Raw genomic sequence first — 21,392 nt, forward strand, 5'->3', positions numbered from 1 at the left:
AAGTAAGCTCAAAAGTAAGGATTTTGCTGTGTTTATCTTGTATAGGTCAGTTGACACCTTAAAAACTAACAGATTAATTGGATTTGAGTTCACTAAATGGGCTAGAGGTCATTATAAGATATGAATGAAATACTATATTCAGTCTGAGGTGTGTCTGTGGAGGTCTAGACTTTCTGTATCTACTCAGAAGAAAATTCTATTAAACTGATGGAAACTGCCCCTGATTTGGAGAGAGGATTACAGCACAATGATTTAAGCAGATTTTGTAAAAATTCCTATTTTGGACTACCATGTTCAGGTTAGCTGGGGATCCTGGAAGCAGTAGTCTAAAAAGTCATTTTTCCAGACTCAGTATTTGACTCTTGCCTTGAATTTGGTGGGATTCTTAAGTAAATGGGCACAAGTTTTCAATCTTGAATATTCAGAACCTGTTTTATTCATTGCAATCTTGAGACAGAAAATTATACATGTACTTTGGCTGCTCCATACAACTGAGGCTGCAAATCCTAATGTTTCTTCCTGGAAATTGGGACATGCCATCTATAGTATGGAGTACAGGGTGTCATTTTGACAATAGTCAAAATCCAGTTACTAAGCCCCAGTTGGAATAGACATACTAGAACAATGAGAACTTGGTAAATCAAACACACGTGTAACTTTTATTCATTACTAATTGGATTTAAGCCTGTGTCCTCCAGGTGTGGCTATTGCTGCATTTGCTTTCTAACAGGTGAGGTAGAAAGGCAATTGATTACAACAGGGAAGAACAGATTGCCTTTAAAGAGGGAAGAATTTACCTAAAGAGTAAACACACAGTTAAAGAAGAGTGTCTGTAAACCCCTGGTACAGATGATTCAGAGTTGAAGAAGAAAAGTCTAGTTAGGAAAAACCTTTGATAGAGATTTTATTTAAAGACTTACCTGAATTGTCTTTGCTCATCTTAGGCCAGGTGAGCAGTGCTCAGGGCTGTAGTTGTTTTTTATGTTTACACAGGGAATCCTGTGATGCAAAGAATACACAGTGGCTTTTTATGTTTGTTGTTCCAACACAGTGCTTTAGAATGGTTTTTAAAAATAATGCAGGTTGTTCTGTTCTGGGTTTGAAAGAGAAAAAAAGGTTGGTTTAATAGGGAGGATAAAGACCTACCTTTTATCATGTAGACATAAGATGACTAACTATTTACATAATGAGAGCAAGACAATGACTGATTTGAAAAAGGGAGTAAAATGTCAATGCTGTTAAGCAAAATGTCTCACTTTTAAGAAAAAATTGTTGTTCTAAAAACAAATATTGTCCAATACTATTAGGTTTAATTAGAAATAGGATCTACTGACTTCTATGTTTTTCTCTCTAAAGAAAGTGAGTATCATAATATATGCTTCACATATATTATCTCTGCAGTCCTTAGAATAACACTGCAAATTAAGCTGTTTGCACACCCAAATAGTGTTGGTGTAGCATTGACCAATAATGTTAAATATTTGCAAACTATGTTCATAGCAAAAATGATATTTTCAACCAGGAATTTAGGTCTAAAACACACTGCAGAAATAATCCAGTTTGACACCACTTTAACTGCCCTGGCTCAGTGCTAGGGAATTGCATCCATCAACCTTTATTAGGCATCTCAATAGACAATATACAACAAACAATACAATACAAAATTAACTAAAATAGTCTACATGAATACTTTAAAATTTATCATCCTTAAAATCATCTAACACTAAACTCTAACCATTATTTAATTTGTACCAGATTTTTGTTGCCTCCATTAGAAAATTGGCCATCAATCGTGTAATCTGTACATTACAATCCTCCAAGAAATGTACTAAAGTTATATCTGTTAAGCAGTAATTCAATTCCAATAATTTCTTTAGCAATTTCGCTCTCGGTTTTTGATACTGCGGGCAAAGAAATATAATATGTTGGAGAGTATCTGGAGATAGTTCACATATACATATTCGATTTGCAAAAGGGATCCTCAAATATCTACCCCTGGTGACACAGGAAGGGTGAATATTCCACCTTGCAAAGAGGAAAGCTTTCCTTGAAGCCTGAAGGGACAATGATTGAAAGTACTTTGGCATCTCGCCACAATGGGGGGGAATGCCAAATACAGAAGGAGAGCACACTCTGGGAGGAGTGGAAGGGAATTGCAGTTTATTGTGACACCAGAGCTCTCTTACAGAGAAGGCTACATGTTTTACAAAACTATAGTTCCCGGTGTTCCCTAATATTGAGCCAGGGCAGTTAAAACAGTCTGAAACTGGATTATTTCTGCCGTGTGTTTTGGACTTTACTGGATTACTTCTCAGCCTCTTTGCTGCCATACTAGGATTGTGGCACTGTAGTACTGGTGCTTGGGGCAGGGATATGTTTTCTCATGAGTAAATCTGAATGTAAGAAAATGTCATACATATGCTTAGAACTGATTTCTTAATGCTATGTAATCTTTATCTTTTCAGAGCAAGAGAGCTATCATAGTATCAGTGAAAATAGTGTGGAAAACTGGAGTTCAGCTTCTCTACTAAACCATGAATATGGTGGATGGTCTTGAGTAACCCATTTCTCTTTCAATCTGTATTTTGAGTTTGAAAAATAAAATGGGAATACTAATGACTTGTCTCTCAGGATTACGGAGGGAAGTAGTGAGTATACTTGAATGGTGCTGAGCCTCTGATTTGTAGATAATGTCCTAGGTCAAAGAGATTCTTGGCATCTCTAGCTGAAAGGCTCATGAGTAACGGGGTTAGAAGGATCGTGAGTAACATACTCTGGAGAGCTGCTGCTAGTCAGAGTAGACAACATATGGTTAGATGGCCTGTTTCAGTATAAAGCAGTTTCATAAGTTGTAAGAACAACAGAACCCTTTTTGTATCAAAGCACAATCCTTAATGTTTTAATAGGAAACAAAGAACATCTGGGGAATCATGCTTAGGATCATATTTTATGAATGATATACACATGATTAGACTAATGATAACATTTCTCAAAGAAATAAAGAAAGAGGAAAACCCTATGAAATTTATGATTTTGAATCCTTGAAATTCATGGATACGTTGACAGGCAACTTGAAGGCACACACACACACACACACACACACATATACACTGTTACTGTGCCCTATTAATTCCATATATATGTCTAATACTTTCATTCCTGCCAATGGTTTTCTTTGTTGTATGGTGTGTATCAAGTTCCAGTCCTTCACACCTGATGGAAAGTTTTCCTTGTGTGCTAAAGTAGGAGCTTGGTACCACTGGAGTTTCAGGACCCCCCGTTGGATAACAAAATCCATGGATGTTCAAGTCCCATTATATACAGTGGCATAGTAAAATGCTGTCCCTTATACTGTATAAAATAACAAAATCAAGATTTGCTTTTTGAAATTTATATTTTTAAAAAATATCTTCAAGCTGTGGATGGTTGAATCTGTGAATAAAGAATCCGTGGATATGGAGGGATGGCTGTATGTTATGCTGAAGACTACAGGCATCGTGATGTAGTGGTTTCAGTGTTGGACTATATATTGTCCTCCGTATGTTTCAGACTACAGTTCCCATAATTCCTAGTCATTGACAATGCTGATTCAGGTTTCAGATAGAAAAAAGGTGCTTCTTGGAACTTTGCAGTCCCTTTATCAGTCTTTGTAGCTCAGGGTGCTGATCATGTGGATCTCCAGATGTTATTGGACTGCTGCTTTCATCAGTAATAGCTAATATAGCTAATGAGAGATTCAGTCCAATGATAAGTGGAGGGCACATGTTTCCCATCCCTAGTATAGTTAATATGGTACTAAATGGATTAGTGATCTGCCTTCATACAGGGCCATTGTTCGTACTCTGTTGTGTGAATAAATACAAGTGCAAGAGCAGGACTAGTATCAAGAGTTGACATCACCAAGTAGATGCTAACAGCCTCAGTTCTCAGAGAAGCCCACTGCCTGTGCTCAGCAATCGTTTCATTGCCCACCACTAAAACATAGGCAGCTGTGGTTGGCACCCACTATTTAAATACCCCCAAATACCTTTAATGTAGCACTGCTCTGATTAGGTTACTCTGCTAAAAACATTTCAGTGCTTCTTTGGGAATAACAGTCCAATCCTAGATGTATTTGCTCAGTCCCATTGATCTCATTTTAGTTTTCTTAAGGATGCTGCCATTCTGACAGTTGTAATGTTGATCTATTTAGCCTTCCCTATCAGAGATCTCTGGTCCCCCACCAGACTACAAATCCTAGAATTCCATAGCATTGAGCCATGGAAGCTAAAGTGGTGTCAGCCTGCTTTATTACTGTAGTGTGGCAGCAGCCTGTGTAAGGGCAATTTGAGACTGCAGTGAGGGTTACAAGGCAAACTCTGCTACAAGGCAAACTCTGCTTCTCTGGTGCAGAGTTCACATAGAACATGTTAAATGTTAGAACATTACATTACTTTTTGGGGATAACAAGGGCATAACAGTGTTCTTTTACAGAATAATGAAGCAACTGGTAACCTTGGGCTGAATCCTATTGTTAGTCCCAACTAGAGCAGGGCCATTAAATCAGTTGGATTTGCCTGTGTGATAACTCACCTTTCAACACTGGATGCATTGGGTCTAGTCTAGTTGCAACTAACCAACAGTATTGAATCTATTGTTAGTTTTTTGTTTGTTTAATGAGTAATATTTATTCTAAGAAGTTAACAATTTATATGTAGTAACAAGTAACATATTTTTATTATTATTATTATTTTAAAAAAGCATCCTAAACGACTTTCTGGGGATTTGCTGAAGGAGTAGTAGACTTTGCCTGTCTTTCAGAATGTTAGCGCTATGCCCCCATCCATACAATGGCGGGTTACAGACCACCGAAAAGCGGCGATCTGCCGCCGCCGCCGGTTGCTGCATCTGGAACCGTAGCAGCCAAACGCCGCGGTTCCCGGACGCAGCAAAGAAGGAGCGCAAAAATCGTGCTCCTTCCTGGGCCCCGGATGTGAAGCCGCAAGGCGCTAGTCGCACACTTGCAGCATCATATCCGGGGCACAACGTGCGGACGCAGTGCGTCCACTATGTCAAGATGGTGGCGGCTGTGTGGAATGGCCACCGCCATTTCGTACGGACTCAGTCCGTGCTAGGGTTAGGGGTGTCTGGAAGAGACGCCCCTTTCTAACCCTAGCACGGACTGAGTCCATCCTAGGGTGCCCGTCTGTAACGGGCCTAAGTCTATATGCTCTACTGAAACATATGCCAATAAGCATCCCATGAAGTCTTTCTGAAGAAGACTAAACCTGGGTAACTGTTTATGGAACTACTTAATCCCTTGGAGATGTAGCACACTGCATGTGCCAAAATAGCAAGTAGTTCTACCTCCACAGTGCAATCCAATAAACATTTACTTGTTTGTAAGCTTCACTGGACTTGAATGAATATACAGAGGAACAGATTTAGGAACTGGACTCATTTCTAAGTTTTTACATCCATGGTTTGTGAATCCAAGACTGCTGATGTTTCAAGTTAGCTTTACTGTGGTCTCTTTTAAAAATTATCCTTACAGAAAGTCTCTCAGCAAAGGTTCTACGAGGTCTAAAATGTCTGTAAAATCCACCAAGATGTATCCTTCCCTCCAGAAAGGGACAGTCATCTGGGATCCCAAGCCTCAACAAGTGAAGAAAGTCTTTGAAGCTTTGAAGAAAGGACTCAAGTAAGAATTTTCCACTGCTCCCATGACCCACACAATATACAACAATATACTGGAATTTCCACAGTCTTTTGTGTTTCAAGCATTATTTAGTTCTGTCAGTGTGAACAGTGACGCCAACTCAGATATGGACCTTGCACATTTACTTATAAGCAAAAAGGAAAATAAATACAGGCTCAGCTGCATACTGTATATGTTATATATCATGCAAGCTGACTTGCAGATGGCTTTTAAAGGGGATTAGAGAATTTCATGGAGGATAAGATCTGCAAGAGGTTGCTAGTCATGATGGATATATATTAATTCTAATATTAGAAACTGTACTTGATGGGACTCAGCACCAGTTCTTGAGGAACACAAAACTAGAGTGCGAAACTGTTCTCATATCCTACTTGTGTACTTCCCATAGATTTCTGGTTTTCCCTTGTGGGAGCATAATACAAAACTAAATAGGCCTTTGTTGTGACTCAACAACAGGACTCTTAAGTAGTTTCTGTGAAAATCAAGGCTGTGATCCTGCAGTCCCAATTTTGGGGAAAAGGTGGGTGGTGGTGGTGATGATGATGATTTTTGTACCTTGGTAGTTGTGAGAAAAGAGAAGATTTCGCTGTGAGAGGAGAAGAGACCAAATGTTTCTCTCTTTTTCTCTCTGCTGCAGAACTATAGCTGGACATTGCTTGGGTGCCTGTTCTCCCCCAGTCACTAAATGGCTCTGATGGAGTGCACTAGCATGGAGTAGCTGCTTTGTGTGCACATGGCTGGGGATGTGTGCACTGAGGATGGGGGTACTGGATACCTGCTCCTCAATATCTTATACAGTGGGAGCTTGTTATCCACTGGTGTTTGGTTCCAGGATCCCCCATGGATAACAAAATCCGTGGATGCTCGAGTCCCATTAAATATTTGCATGTGACTTCTACTCATCTTTGTAGAGCATGTTCAGCAGATAATAGCCACTGGTGTCTAAGCAAGCATTTTCAGAGATGGAAAAAAATTACTTTTTTGGATTACCATTCTCAGAATTCCGCAACCAACATGAGAGTTTATTGCATAGACAAAAAAAAAATCTGACTGCACCCCAATGGAATGCAGCTAGGCTGCGGGATGTAGGCGGGAATTATTACACGTAATCTGCCACCAATTCTGCCAAGCAAATGAAGCATGGCTGCATCCTGTGTCCCAGGCAATACTTCGGAGGCCGCTTTGAAAGCTGGGAGCTTTCCCGTTGAAATGCAGTCAGTTTTTTTGTCCATGTCATACACTCCATGGCCACTGGCTGTGCTGGCTGGGAGACTGTGTGAAGTCCAGTCCAAAAAGTAACTTTTCTAAGCCTGGTATCTTCTAACCACCAGTATCTATTAAATAAAATCTTGAGTTCTTTCATAAAGTGAGTATTGCTATGCTCCAATGAGATTCCCATTTCCCACTCTTGGCAAATGTTGACTTTCAAATGCATGCCAGATCTCTTGGAATCCTAAATCAATCATTACAAGAATTTTTGGCTCTTGAATGATGTACTTGGCTAATAAATTCTCTAGATGCAGGTAGCTACTTGTTCTGAGTTATCTTTATTTGGCTTGGGGATTCACAGCAATGTGAACAAACTAGGTCTTTAGCTCAATATGTTTCTCAGGCTGCTGCAATTTAGAGGTCTAAGTGCAGAAATAATTAAACTAGCCTTAGAGACCATTGCATTACATTACTGACAAGTGATCAAATGACTGGATTTCAGAGCAACAATGGGTCTCAGGTGGATGGGTGGGACTGTCTTTACAATGGTGGTGGTGGGGAATCCCCCCCCCCCCAAGTAAGTAAGTTGGAAGAGATACAGGCTGCTTAACATAAACACACTGACCTATTTAGGTTCTGCATCTTGTAAAGCAGCACCAACGGCATCATTTGTAAATGCAAGAAGAGAAAATTGAGTTATTTGTGTCTGGTCTGAATTAACTCACAAAGTTAAAGGAATGTGAGCTTAGGAGGTTTGCTCTTTGGGGCTGACATGGAGTCTGTATCTGCAACTATTACTTGTAATCTTTTTGGGGTGGGAGCACCAGACATAGTAAGTGCTAAGGGGCCTAAGCCTTACTTGGTAGGTTCTATTGTAAAGAAATCCTTTCCCCCACTCTATTCTCATTCATATCTTTCTTTTCAGAATCTAAAGTTATTGGGCTGGGCTGAAAAACTGTTTTGTTCAGCAGTAACAAATTGATAGTAATATTTTTCCAGCTTCTGTTGACATCTAAAAAAATGGAGGAAAAAGTAAGCAGATTGGCTCAAAATGCATAGTTGTTACCAGCAGCTGAATATGGTCTGTGTGCAGATACATGTTGTTGTTCTTGGCTGCTACAAGCAAGCAGTGGCTGGAAAAAGCCCTCAGCTACAGCTGCACAAAGGACTAGCAACCTGCATAGACTACATATATGGAATGGGCAATATCTGGCTTGACAACCATACATGTGAAAGGGATCTAGAAATCTTAATAGACCACATACTATAGTGTCTAAAATAATAGTACCACTCTATTCTGCTTTGGTTAGACCTGTGCTCAGTTCCTCATTGATGCTTGAAGGTATAGACCAGGCCTAAAGAGATATGACGTTTGGGGAATGGAATATACAGGATAGGGAGGGACATGGGAAGGGTTAAGTTTCTTCACATTCCTTCTATCTTGACAAGCATGGGATTGGGAACTGTGTTTGTTTTAAATAAAACAAATGAATACATAATCCCACCCTCAGAGATGGGGCTACGCAGTGTACCACATTCCAAACCAATGTAGTGGAAATGTCTTATTCCTCCTCCATTACAAACACTCTTAACTAGAAAATAGGTTTAATGTAAGTGTGTTTAGGTCTGTTGTCTTATTGTCTTGTTTTCTATAATTCCCGAATGGAAGCTAAGAGGACCCCTAGACCAGGCCCAAGTCCTGTCTAGCTGAGTATTTTGTTTGCACTTTACGTAAACAGTTACCTGTGAGAAGATCACAATGAGTGCAACCACACCCACAGAAATGAGGGAACGTTACTTTTTTTGTCCTCATTCTCCCAGAATTCCCAGCCAGCCAAGTCACTGGCTATACTGGTAGAGATTTCTGGGAGTTAATAGTCCCCAAAAGTAACCTGTTAAAGCTCTAAACATCACCCTCCTGCTTATGTTCCCCAGCTATTAATATACCGAGGAATACTCACTCTAGTACTAGAGGGAATATGTATCTAGATCATGACTAATAAACACTGATAACATCTTTTATCTTGTGGCTTTGTTCGTTTACATCTAAGTACACTTCCTTGATAGTATTACAGTTTAAATGAGTGAGATTCCTAATTTAGGCATGTCTATGGCACTAGAAATCTGTTCTTCAAGTGTAGCATAAAACACATCATATTTATTACTTTCTTTTAGTGAATATCTCGAAATACATCAGGCAGAACTGGATTATCTGTCAGAATGCCACAAGGATACAAGAAGGAACTCCAGGCTGGTAAGAGGTTTTACCCTTTTGTTTCAAGTGCTTCTAAAAAAGGCTCTTACTTTATAACCACCATGCCTGGTCCCCAGAATTTTATAGAGCCTCCATTTGTCCTCCATTTTTGTATTCTTTTGTGTTCTCCTACCACTTCTTCCATAGCTTTTTTGTTGTTGGCACTGTAATAAAATTTACAAAGAAGGAACAGATACAAGATGCTTTTTATCTAGTAGCAGCAAGAGCCATTTATCCAGAATGACTCCTAATTAGGTATTCACTGCAAATGAAGGATTTAATTCAAAGTTAACTATTCTAAAAGACACAGGGCATTCAGTAGAGAAGCTTCTATGGTGAAATTGGTGGTACTTCCATGTTCATTTTGGACTAAGCACACTTTGGGCTACCTTGGCCTCAGTATTTTCAAGTTGTTTATCTCCTTGTGTCACAACTCACAGTTTGAATGTTAGCGAGAGGCAAACCTTAACTCTAAATACTCTTCACCAGGATTTACAGACCAATGTCACAAATGGTGAGTGCTGATACAACTTCAAGGAAGCAGTGGGTGTTAATGGTGTAAAATCTCAACACTAGGGGTCAAACATTAGACTTGGGTGTCAGAAGGATGTTCAGAGCCCTGAGTTAAACTTCCTTAAAAAATCTCCTTTAGGAAGCAATGGGTGTTAGCTTTCTGTTAGTTTCAACTGGGTGCATTCTGAGATTTTGCACCATAGATGTTTCTTATGTGAAAATAAGTGTTTGGTGTGTTTGAAAATAAGTGTTTAGTGTGTTACTAAATAAATAATGATGCAAAATCTCAACACTATGGATAAACTGTAAGAAGAGTGCTCAGTGACCTGAGTTGAGTTTCCTTTAAAAATCCCCTTTATACATAAATGGGAACATAACTAACTGAACTAACTGAACATAACTAACATAACTGAGTGTGTTAATCAGCTTCATAGATGCTCTGATTTTAAAGAAAGTGTCTTTGCTCATCATTGGATTGAGAACACAGCCTGCAAGTGTGATTTAGGAAAAAAATCCTGTACAGTGGGGTAGGCATATATAGAAGGCTAGGAGACCACATGCTGCTCCAAGGAAAACTTGGAGGGCTGCAAACCCTCACTGCACCTCCACATAAATGCATATATATAAATTGCCCCAATTAACCTTGTTTTAGGCCCCCAGAGCCATTTAACAGAAAGTGAGTAGAAGTTGCTTCCTGTTTATTTTTAAAAGGCAGCTCTTGGGCATAAAATGGCATGGACCCTCCTCTCCTTTCATCACTGCTAATTGCATTGAGTGCAAATTACCTTTGCATTTTGAAGTGTAGCTGCAGCAATTGTAATAAGCTGAGGACAAGGGAAGAAAGTCGGAGGAGGAGGAGAGAGAAATTGGGACATTTTAAAGCATCTGAAAAAACTGGACAATGGAGGATTAATGGGAACTACCGTATATACTCGACTATAAGTCGACCTCATGTAGAAGTCAAGGGCAAGTTTTAGGATCAAAATTATGGATTTTGCTATGACCCGTGAATAAGTCGAGGGATAAAATTTAGGGGCATATAGCAAAGGATCTAGAGGATGATGCAAAGCAAAACTATCTCAAAGAACTTACAAAATTCCAGCAGACATAACTCTTTGTGCTTATTCTTAAGGCGGAATGGATGAGAGAGTAGGAGGAGCCAGTGCTTCACATATGATACTCTTGCTTTTCATCAGGAGGTGGTTCCTTCTTTTAAATATGAGTTAAGATACAGTACAGTACTTACATTGACTCGTGGATAAGTCGAGTCAGGTTTTTGGGGTCAATTTTTTGGCCTAAATTTCTAGACTTATACATGAGTATATACAGTACCCCTGCCAAATTAAAACACCTGGAGGCTATGAAGTCCTAGGATCCCTTTGTAGCCCAGCTGTTCCTCTCTTTTCCTGTAGAGGAAGCTTCTTCTCTTTTCCTGTAAAGGAACCTTTGAACTTAGTCAGGTTGCAGAGATGAAGTTCTCTGTAAAGACCTTTCAAACCACAATAGTGAACTTGGACTGGATGTTGCATAGGCCTGTAGTTTTTCTGTGGTAAGATAGTGAAGGTGTTCATGCAAACTCATCATATAGTGATAAAAACACAGAAGCTCTGTTATAGCTGAGATGCTGAGGCCATGGGGATTCATGGATGGATTTTGTCCTTTCCCAACCTCAGAGAATCCCCCAAACCAGTAAGATCATGCTAGCTGGGGGATACTGAGATTTGTAGTTGCAAAAGTAATTTCCCAAGCTCTGTCCCACCCTACTTTCTAGTATTAGACTTGATATTTATATGGCAACAACTGATCATGTACAAGCCAAATTGTGTGAAGTATTACTGTATACCAAACAGTAGTGCTTTGGATTATTATTCTATTAACATAAAAGCAACATATTGAAACAATATAAATCCTTTCATAAAAATGTCTTTCAGCCATTGGTGTAAGCTTCTAATGGATATACTAATTTTGCATGTTCTTCTTTCAGGCTTTCTATTATGATTTGGATAAGGTAAGAAATTTTCCTGGCGGTGACTACAAGCAGCACACAAACAACTGTAATATATTTAAAGACACAGACCAGTCTTTCTACTTTCCCCTGACTCCACTCCATTAACTGTACTACAGCTTGGAAAAATTAATTGATGAATTACAGCTCCCAGGAACCCCCAGTCAGCAAGACCTTGACTGTGGATTCTGAGAGTTGTAGGACAAGAATCTTTAGCATTAAGAGCAATGGCTAGTGCTAAGCCTTGTTGCATTCAAAGACAGCTAATACCCACAGGCTGGGTATCATTATGAGATCATAGAACTGGAAGGAGTCACATGGGTCAATTTGTCTAAGCCTCTACCATGCATCAATACACAACTAAAGTACTTCTGAGAGACCAAGCAGTCGTGAGAGGCAGATTCAAGGGCTCAAGAAAGACCGATCCATGTTTTGAACCCCAGTAGCCAATACATTGGAAAGCTGAAACAGGTTCATGGACATTAAGATCATGAGTGCCCAGCAATAGGGGGTTGGATACCTATGAACACACAAAAGCACTCTTTTGCACCCACTTTCTTCTAGTTTGACAAGAAATTCAATTGCACAGAATCAAGTAATTTTTCTGATTCCATAATTTGTATGCATCTGTGCATGAGAGAGATTGATAAACATCCACGTAAAATAATAATAATAATAATAATAATAATAATAATAATAATGAATGATGAGCAACCCAATGAAAAAGGGGAGATTGTGTTACCTCCAGGACATTGTTTCTGATGGCATTCCAACAGAGGCATTCCCTCCCCAGATCTCCCCTGTGTGTTATTTTGTAGCCAACAAATTAAATCTAGCTTGTTCTCTCAAGTGTTTGGTGACAAATGCTATTGATCTGTTTCTCATTTTTGCTTTCTCACACATTGACTTTTAAATTGTATAGTTTTAGCTCTTGAACTGAGTTGTTAGCTTCTAGGAAGGCCAGCATGATTGAGCACTGGGAAGATTTTAAAAACAACTGCTACTTGTCACTTGGCATATGTTATTAGCAGTGACTATAATGTGGATTTATTGTAATTAATCATAGACATGTCAGCACATATAATAATGGGCTTCTTAAAACAATAATCATGCTTAGACAATATACAATGGCAACAAATTTTGTACTGTTAAACAATACAGTATCTAGAGCTATATCAATAACTTCTTGAACATCCTTTTCTCCCTCTTAAAAGCAAATCCGTTCTGTCGAAAGATATATCAGGAAACTGGAATTCCATATAAGCAAGGTAAGGATTTATGTTGTCTGCCTACAAGATTTATACTGTGGTATAAACAAATCCCAGCACAAAATATCTTTCACTCTTGTTTGTTTGAAGGGAAATGGCATTACGTAGATGCTTTCTGAAAGCCACAATCAGTTTCTTTGCAAAAGGAGGAGACTTTTTTCAGTGGCTCCATTCAGGGTGATTATTGAATGCAGCCCAAGTTTAGCTTGTAGAACCAGTTTTCATGCATTGCCAGCATATTTGGAAAGGGGGGGGCACCCTTTTGCAGTAAGAGCGAAGGGAAGGAAGAAGCCACGGTTAACTCTGTGACAGCTGAAAAAGGTAGCAGACCACCTCACCCTCTCTTTCATAACGGAAGGTTCCAGGAGTACAGGAGTAACTTTCTAAGGACTAATCCAGTTCAAGAATCATAGAGTTGGGAGGGACCTCGAGCAATCTAGCTTAACTCCCTTCCAATGCAGGAATCTGCAACTGAAGCACATCTGAAAGGTGGTCATTCACACTATGTTTAAAAGTAAGAAGAGCCTATCACCATCCAAGGCAGTCTGCTTCACTGCTGAACAACTCTTATTATAAGGAAGCTCTTCCTAATGTTTAGATGGAATTTTTTCCCCCCTTGGAATTTGGTTTCCCTTTGGCTTGTGTCCTAGGAGTTTATCACATGAGGAGAAATTGAAAGTATAAAAGGTGATTAACCCACCATAATCGTGCCATTGCGCAAATGGTTTTCACACAACATCATGTTCAAAGCGCTATTATCCTGGGAATATCCCATGATAATTGTGCAATTGCGCTAATGGTTTTTACACAATGTCGAGATTAAACGTGTTTATCCCGTGAATAACCAGGGAATAAACAGCAGCAAATCATTCACTGGATTTTCCCATGAATTATTTTTTGTTGTTTATTGCCTGGTTATTCCCTGGTTATTCATGGGATAATGGCTCTTGTGTTAATCGCATTTTAATCACATTTTAATCTCAATTTCACAATTTTAACAGTTTAATCACTGTTTAAATTACCAATTTCCCCGTGTGATAACCAGCTCTGTAGTATCTTCAGCAGAAAGCAAGCTTGTTTTCTGCTGCTCCAGAGAAGGTGATCCTCTTCCTATTACATCCAGCCCTGAATATATTGATAACATTGCTTTGACTCATCTTGCATAATTTAGTTACTTGAGTCAACGTCTCTCTGGATTTCAGTTATTTATTCTTGTTTTATATAAACGTTCTTCTGGCTGCATAGGCTGCTTTGGTGCTGGGAAAGTAATTTGAGTGACAGAAAAGCCCTATGCAACCATCCAAAGAACATTTTGTATCAAATTAACTGCCTCAATCCACTGTCCTCCAGATATGTTGGACTATAACTTCCATCATGCCCAGCCGCTATAGCCATTGATTTTGGAATGGTTTTTGCAAGTATAGGTTGGGGATATCCGGTATAAAGCATGCTATGGCAATGCAGCCATACTCTAGCCTTCTGGTGTTGTGGGAAGGGGGATTTTAAGCACATCTTTGTACACACACTGATGAATATCCCCTATTATAGGCGGAACATAGATGAATGCAGCTAGAATCCTTGTTCTGACTGTCTTTTGCAACATGGGATGGTCTGGTCTGGTTAAAGCTAATGGAGACAGAGATGTTAAGGGCGAAGGAAAAGGGGTGTGTCTAAGAACATGAGCATATTTTAACTTAAAGCTTTTACTGTGAGTAACTAAACATTGGGAGAGGCGCTTTCAGGATGGAGAAAAGTGTACAAAAGTTAGGAAAGCATCAAATCATGGTCTCTGTGAAGGACATGGTCATCTGGAGATCCCCAGAGGACCAGTCTAGGCTCCAGGGTCTGAGTCTCTACCATCCCATATTCTTTGTATTTCTGCACAGGACTGTTGCCTCTCTGAATATCTGTATTTGGCTTTCACATATCATTACAGAGACTTGGCACCATTGTAATATGTTCAAACTTTCATGACATAATGTCAAGCCTTACTGTCATCACCCTAACCAAATTGGATCTGATGAAGGGGATTGTGCCTGACATCACCAGGACTGACCTATTCTGAAGTTTCCTTAGAGCTAGAGCTCAGTGTACTAAACAGTGCTCTCTGACTTCTTCAGAAAGTCAAATATAGGATTTCTTTTAATTGCAGCACAACATGCTGGAGGGAGTGTAGCTTTTGTTGGCACAGGCATGGAACAAGCTTTCACTGAGGTTTTATAGTTTGCGTTGGTCTTTAAATAAGGGCAGACTGTTTCAAGGTTACAATGGTCCAGTTGTTTCTTCTTGGCATAACCATTAATGTTACTCATGTATGTGTATGTTGAATTTTACAGGGAGTGTTAGCATTCTGTGACATTCAGTTTAAACCTCTTTACTCCTGCCACATCACTGAAATTTAGTTTTTGTTTGGAAGTGCCTGTACTGGATCTGGATATGCAACCCTGTGTCTTGGTAGAATTCAAATAGCTATGTAGAATCAGTATGTAGACTGTAGAATCAGTATGTAAAGAGATCTTATAGCACCTTTGAGACGAACTGAAAGAAAGAAATTGGCCGCATGAACTTTCATAGACTAAAGTCTACTTTTTAGATGCATATTTTGTCTTCAGTTGCGTTAGGCAGGCTACTCTCTCTTTCTCCAGCAAACAAAACTCCCAGGATTAGTGGGAAATTGAAAGCTGCTTCATGCCGTCTTTGGTTTTGTCTTGTGCCTCTATCAGGAAAGATCCCTAGTTTTGTACCAGCTCCCTGTTACATGTGGAATGAACATGAAAATATTTCAAACACACACATGCACACACATATACACAGTGGACCAGTCTATTGAAGAACTGTCCTAACTCATTGTTAGAGTACATGCAATGTGGCTATATTGCCTCAATATCTGGATCATCCTCTGCACTCAGATGAACTATGTGCAATTGGGCTAGAAACATTGGGGGCTTCTATATCAGTGGAGGCAATGAATCACCTCTTTAAGAAACCTCCAAGATGCTGAATCATTTTCCAGAAACAGGTTCAACATCTTTAACAGTGCTTTCAAAATTTGGAACATGGATTCATTGCATGGAATGGGAGCCATCATTTACTACTGGCTAGATGGACCAGTGATTTGTTTCTATATATAGTAGAGGAGGAGAACCTCTGACTCCTGGATCTTCCCTCTGAAGGGCTGGTTGAGACTTTTCCCCAAGCTATTTCTTCCACGCCTGTGTCATGCACACCCACACCCTGGTTGGCTTTCCACTGGAAAAGACATCAAGCAGGTAGGGAGTCCCACTGTTCTCTCCACTTGCTCATCAGAGCCAATCATCCTATGCTGCTTGCTTGCTTAATTTTTTAATGTATGTATCCTGGCTTTCTCCCAACATGGTACCCAAAGCAGCTTCCAAGAAATTAAACAGAGCACAACTGAAATCTTGTTATACATTTTAATTTTTTTATATAATTCTGTTAAAGTACAAAGCTAAAGAGGTTTAAAAAACATTTAAACCATGATAGAAGTGCCAAAAGCATAGCACACTACATTAAAAGATCTTTAGAGCTAAAGCCCAGCCTAAATACAAAGGTATTTGCCTGTCAACAGAAAGAGAACAAAGAGCAAGCCAACTGAACATCTCATGGGAAAGAGTTCCCTAGCCTGTGAGCAGCAACTGAGAAGGCTCTCTTCTGTGTCCTTAACAAATGTGCTTGTGATGGTAGTGGGACCAAGAGAAAGCCCTCCCTTGAGAATCTGAAAATTCAGGCAGGTTCATATAGAGAGATACATCTTTCAGACACACTGTCTTGAACACAAGCAGTGAACAGGGGATTCTCTCTGCGTGGTGCAGTGGAGAGAAACTCTGTTATCTCCAATCAGTGGTAAGGTAGCTTTATTAGTTTGTGTGGTGTGGTTTAGGCTGATGCACCCTGAATGTATCTTTGGTGGAGGGCTTGCAAGCCTGAGGCTCAGTCCCACAATCTGATTGAGCCTGGTTATGCAGATACAAGTAAAGACATGTATTTCCACATCTGATATGTCTACTGTTGATAAAAGATTACTGTTTCCCACACCAATCATACTGTAACTGAAGAAGGTTCTCACTTGAATATGAGAGTTCAGTTCAAGAATGTCTTGTCATGTTCTCTTCTGTACAGTTCATTTAAAGTTTTTTCCCCCAAGTATGAATGGGATCCAGTCAAAATTAAGAACTTCCAATTCCAAGCTTTCACAAGCTTCATTCTTATGAGTAAAAAATCCAGAGTACAGTGGAACTTTATTATACGCGGGGATCCGTTCCAGATCCCTCCGCGTATAAAAAAATCTGCCAATGCTCGAGCCCCATTGTTTCCAATGGGGCTCATGTGTGGCGGCGCGGCGGTGCGTGAGATGCAACGGGTGCGCGCGCCCATTCAACTGAATGGGACGCACCGCCCCTTCCGCCCCGCGTGCGCCGGCGGCTTTGAGCGCCTATGCTCAAAGCCACCTATAAAAAGATCGCGTATGTGGAGGCGCCACTGTACTTTGGATTGTGCCTGCTGCAGGCTGACAAACTAAACGAAGTCCATTAATTTAAACATCTATTTAATTAAATTGTACAGCATTGAACATTATTGAAATCTATGAGATTTTTAATTGGAACATGCCCTCTTCTTTAAAAAGGTTGAAGAATTATATGAAGCTTACAGTATCCAGTGCAGACTACGAGATGGTGCTTCAAATATGAAACATGCCTTTTCCTTATCTCCTTCCACCAAAGCATCAAGGGAAAGCCTGGTAGAACTTTATAAGAATCTCCAGGAATGTACAGAGGTATAGTTGCTTTAGCTTCTGATTGTTCCAATAAGAAAAAATACCCCTTAAATTAATATTGGCATTGGCTGTTGTTAAATGTTGTCCTTGGGAACTACAGTGCACTCGCGTCATACCCGGGTGCGATATATGCAACTTTCAGTATATGCTGAAAGCTGAGCCAGAAAATATCTTGGCATGCCCCAGAAGAAGTAATGGGGTGCATGCCTGCACTGCACCATGGGTACGAGCTCCATTATTTTTAATATACTTTGCAAAATAGTCCAGAATCCAGTGGGTGAAGTCCACCAATCCAACTGCTTCTGTCTTTAAAACAGAGAGGTGGACGACCTTTCCTTGGCCCCCAGTGCAACTCTCTATTTTCCCTGAAAAACTGCTCACGTGTGTTTGAAAATATTCTGCAGCTAGTTATGACTAGGGACTCAGGAGGGGAGAGGAAGGTTTACCAGAAAAACAGAGTGGGATTCTTTGCATGCATTCTTTACACTGTAAATATACCAATCATTGTCTTTTGAAGCAAACTAAACCAGTGACCAATATTTATGTTTCTATATAATAAAGCCAATACATGCTGGTCAACTCAGTGTGTTCATTGCTACTACTCCTTATCTCTTTTTCAGGATATGTGTTTGATTGAGGGAACACTTGAAGTGCATTTGGGAGAATTCCACTTAAAGATGAAAGGTAAGAGGTAACTTTTCTAGAAAAGGTAACTTTTCTAGAAAGTTATATTCCTAGTAATCACTAGGCCTGAAGGATAAATTTGGATTCAAGGACCTAATTACTGTTGCCGTAGATGTAGCTATGAATGGGAGATGTAGGTATTTCTCCCAAAGAAGAATTCTTCCCCTTCAACGAAATTCCCCTTCAAATCTCTAGATTTCTAACACAAATTTCTAGCTAAAAGTTGAGCATTTAAATATGCAGTTTTGGCATACAAAGAAAAGGGAAAAGCAAAGTGACCAAGATATCATTTGTAATCCTTTCTCATCATGAGTATTTCTTATAACCCTATTTTAAATTTGTCTAAGCCTAATTATTATTCTTTGTATTTCTCGCATTTTGTTTTTGTCTGATCACAGTGATAACTTCCTTCGTTTCTCTGGATCCATGTATATAGCATAGATATTTGCTAACAGGAATGACATTCTGTGTACTTGATGATGTGAGATCTGATCTAGAAACTCATGCCATATTCAAATGATTAGACTTTAAGGTTCCACAGGAAGCTTTGCTTTTCCCAGGGTGTTAGCCTGATTTAGGAAAGGATCAAGATTGGCTTAGTTAAGATGCAATCTCTTTTAGGAGAGAGTGCAGAGAACCATGCTAAATCTCTTGCATATCTTTCTGAAAGTATTTCAGAGCCAGCATTCCAGTTATATAGCTGAAAAAAATTGCCAGTTACATTTAGATATACATTATGAATATGTGTACACACACACACACGCGCGCGCGCGCGCACACACACACACACACACACACACTAGGGATATCCAAGCTGTACATAACTAAGAGAATGTTTCAGTTAGAGGAAGAGCTCAAGCTCAGCACTGATGTGACTTATTTTGGATGAAGGAAGGAACAAGGGAGGGGGAATTCTCTGTGTGACCACAGATCCCTGGGGGTTTCTAGGATCATATGGCCTGGCTGCCAAGCTGCATTGATTACTGACAACCATACATTGCAATCTGTAGTTCAGCGGTGTGAAATAGAACAGAAGCAGGCAGGAATGCCCTGCTCTGCCTAAAGCTGTAACTGGTGTTACAATAGGAGACGTGTGTGTAAAGAGAATTTTTGACTTGAGCTGTATTTTCCATCAGTTTTTACTGATGTGAACACATCTTTTGTCCTAAGTGGTGAAGACACAGAAACCAGTCCATGGGATTGGCATGCTCTCTACTCTCAAACTGTCTCCAGAGCTTTTATCCCTCCCCCCATTTTTCCTCTTCTGTATTCTCCCTCTGTCCTTGAAACTTGTGATTTCATAACATCATACTATTTTGAACTGAGAAGCAAACTATTTCAGTGGTTTCAGAAGTGAACCACTGTTACATAGAATCATAGAGTTGAAAGAGACCACAAGGGCCATCCAGTCCAACCCCCTGCCATGCAGGAAATCTCAATCAAAGCATCCCCAACAGATGGCCATCCAGCCTCTGTTTAAAGACCTCCAAGGAATGAGACTCCACCATTCTCTGAGGGAGTGTGTTCCACTGTCGAACAGCTCTTACTGTCAGGAAGTTCCTCCTAATGTTGAGGTGGAATCTGTTTTCTTTTGGCTTGCATTCACTGTTCCAGGTCCTAGTCTCTGGAGCAGCAGAAAACAAGCTTGCTCTCTCCTCAATATGACATCCCTTCAAGTATTTAAACAGGGCCATCATATCACCTCTTAACCTTCTCTTCTCCAGGCTAAACATCCCCAGATCTGTAAGGCATTCCTCTTAGGGCATGGTTTCCAGACCCTTCACCATTTTAGTCGCCCTCCTTTGAACATGCTGCAGTTTCTTTGTCCTTTTTGAATTGTGGTGCCCAGAACTGGACACAATATTCCAGGTGGGGCCTGACCAAAGCAGAATAGAGTGGGACTATTACTTCCCTTTATCTAGACACTATACTTCTGTTGATGCAGCCTAAAATCGCATTGGCCTTTTTAGCTGCTGCATCGCACTGTTGACTCGTGTTCAACTTGTGGTCTACTTGGACACCAGGATCCCTTTTACACATAGGCCCCATTCTCACTAGCCCATTCCCTCTCGATAGAACTGGGCAGATCCGGTTGCCCCCATACCAAATCTCCCCGGGTAGAAGTTCTTACTACCCTTTACCTTGATCAATGTAATTTGCCCCTCTGAAGTTCACATTTGCAGTACCGCTTTAAAATGGAGCCTCCTTTGTTGTCAGTCAAATTCACTATTGCTTTCTTCAAAAGTGACATATCCTACAGCCATTGGCCAACTGAATGGGTGCTTTCCCCCCTCCTTTTTTTTTTAAAAAAAACTGGCGGCAATGTTAGCATATTCTGCCAAGTTGTCAGATTTAAAAACCTTCATGTGTGTGCGTGTGTGTTGTGTGTATTTGGGTTATTACAGATTATGGCAACCCTAAAACGACCCCATCCTGAGGTTTTCTTGGCAAGATTCGTTCCAAGGAGATTTGCCCTGAGGCTGAGAGAGTGTGACTCCCCCAAAGTAATGGGTTTCCACAGCCTTCCCTCTGAGTGCCAGCCTCTTGCCTCCCCTTCGCTTCCAGCCCAGCATTTCCTCCTCTTTGGAACCTCTTCCCTTCCCTTCCCTTCAAGCCCAATCCACCTCCGAAGCCCTTGCCTTCCCCCTGGATGCCAGCCTCTTCCCTTCCCTTCGCTTCCAGCCCAATGCCACCTCCGAAGCCCTTGCCTTCTCCCCCGGATGCCAGCCTCTTCCCTTCCCCTCGCTTCCAGCCCAATGCCACCTCTGAACCCCTTGCCTCCCCCTCCCGGATGCCAGCCTGTTCCCTTCCCTCCCAAAGCATGTGCATAATCTGTCGTCATCATCATCATCATCATCATCATCATCATCATCATCATAGATGTCGCTTGCAGGGGAGGCCACCTCAGAATGCCATCTCTGCATCCTCTTTCTTTGCTTTCCCTCCAATTGCCACCCCAGAATGCC

The 21,392-nt window shown here is 40.4% G+C and overlaps 1 protein-coding gene across 6 annotated transcripts in view; it reads left to right on the top strand.

The window, feature by feature from the left end:
- The window catches only part of RIPOR3 (RIPOR family member 3), a 152,824-nt gene that overhangs the window by 86,248 nt on the left and 45,184 nt on the right, over positions 1 to 21,392 (top strand). For 5 of the 6 annotated variants that reach the window (XR_006103421.1, XM_042462173.1, XM_042462172.1 and 2 more), the window contains 6 exons: positions 5,534 to 5,680; positions 9,083 to 9,161; positions 11,659 to 11,682; positions 12,894 to 12,947; positions 17,593 to 17,742; positions 18,363 to 18,426. Coding sequence is in view for 5 of the 6 variants with exons in the window: in XM_042462173.1 (XP_042318107.1) it covers positions 5,534 to 5,680; positions 9,083 to 9,161; positions 11,659 to 11,682; positions 12,894 to 12,947; positions 17,593 to 17,742; positions 18,363 to 18,426 (518 nt within the window). In the remaining variant the exon portion in view is untranslated. Of the gene's footprint in view, positions 1 to 5,533; positions 5,681 to 9,082; positions 9,162 to 11,658; positions 11,683 to 12,893; positions 12,948 to 15,407; positions 16,217 to 17,592; positions 17,743 to 18,362; positions 18,427 to 21,392 lie in introns of those variants that run through there. The other variant, XM_042462176.1, reaches the window with a different exon arrangement.

The sequence above is a fragment of the Sceloporus undulatus genome, chromosome 4, assembly GCF_019175285.1.
Source record: "Sceloporus undulatus isolate JIND9_A2432 ecotype Alabama chromosome 4, SceUnd_v1.1, whole genome shotgun sequence".
NCBI lineage: Eukaryota > Metazoa > Chordata > Lepidosauria > Squamata > Phrynosomatidae > Sceloporus > Sceloporus undulatus.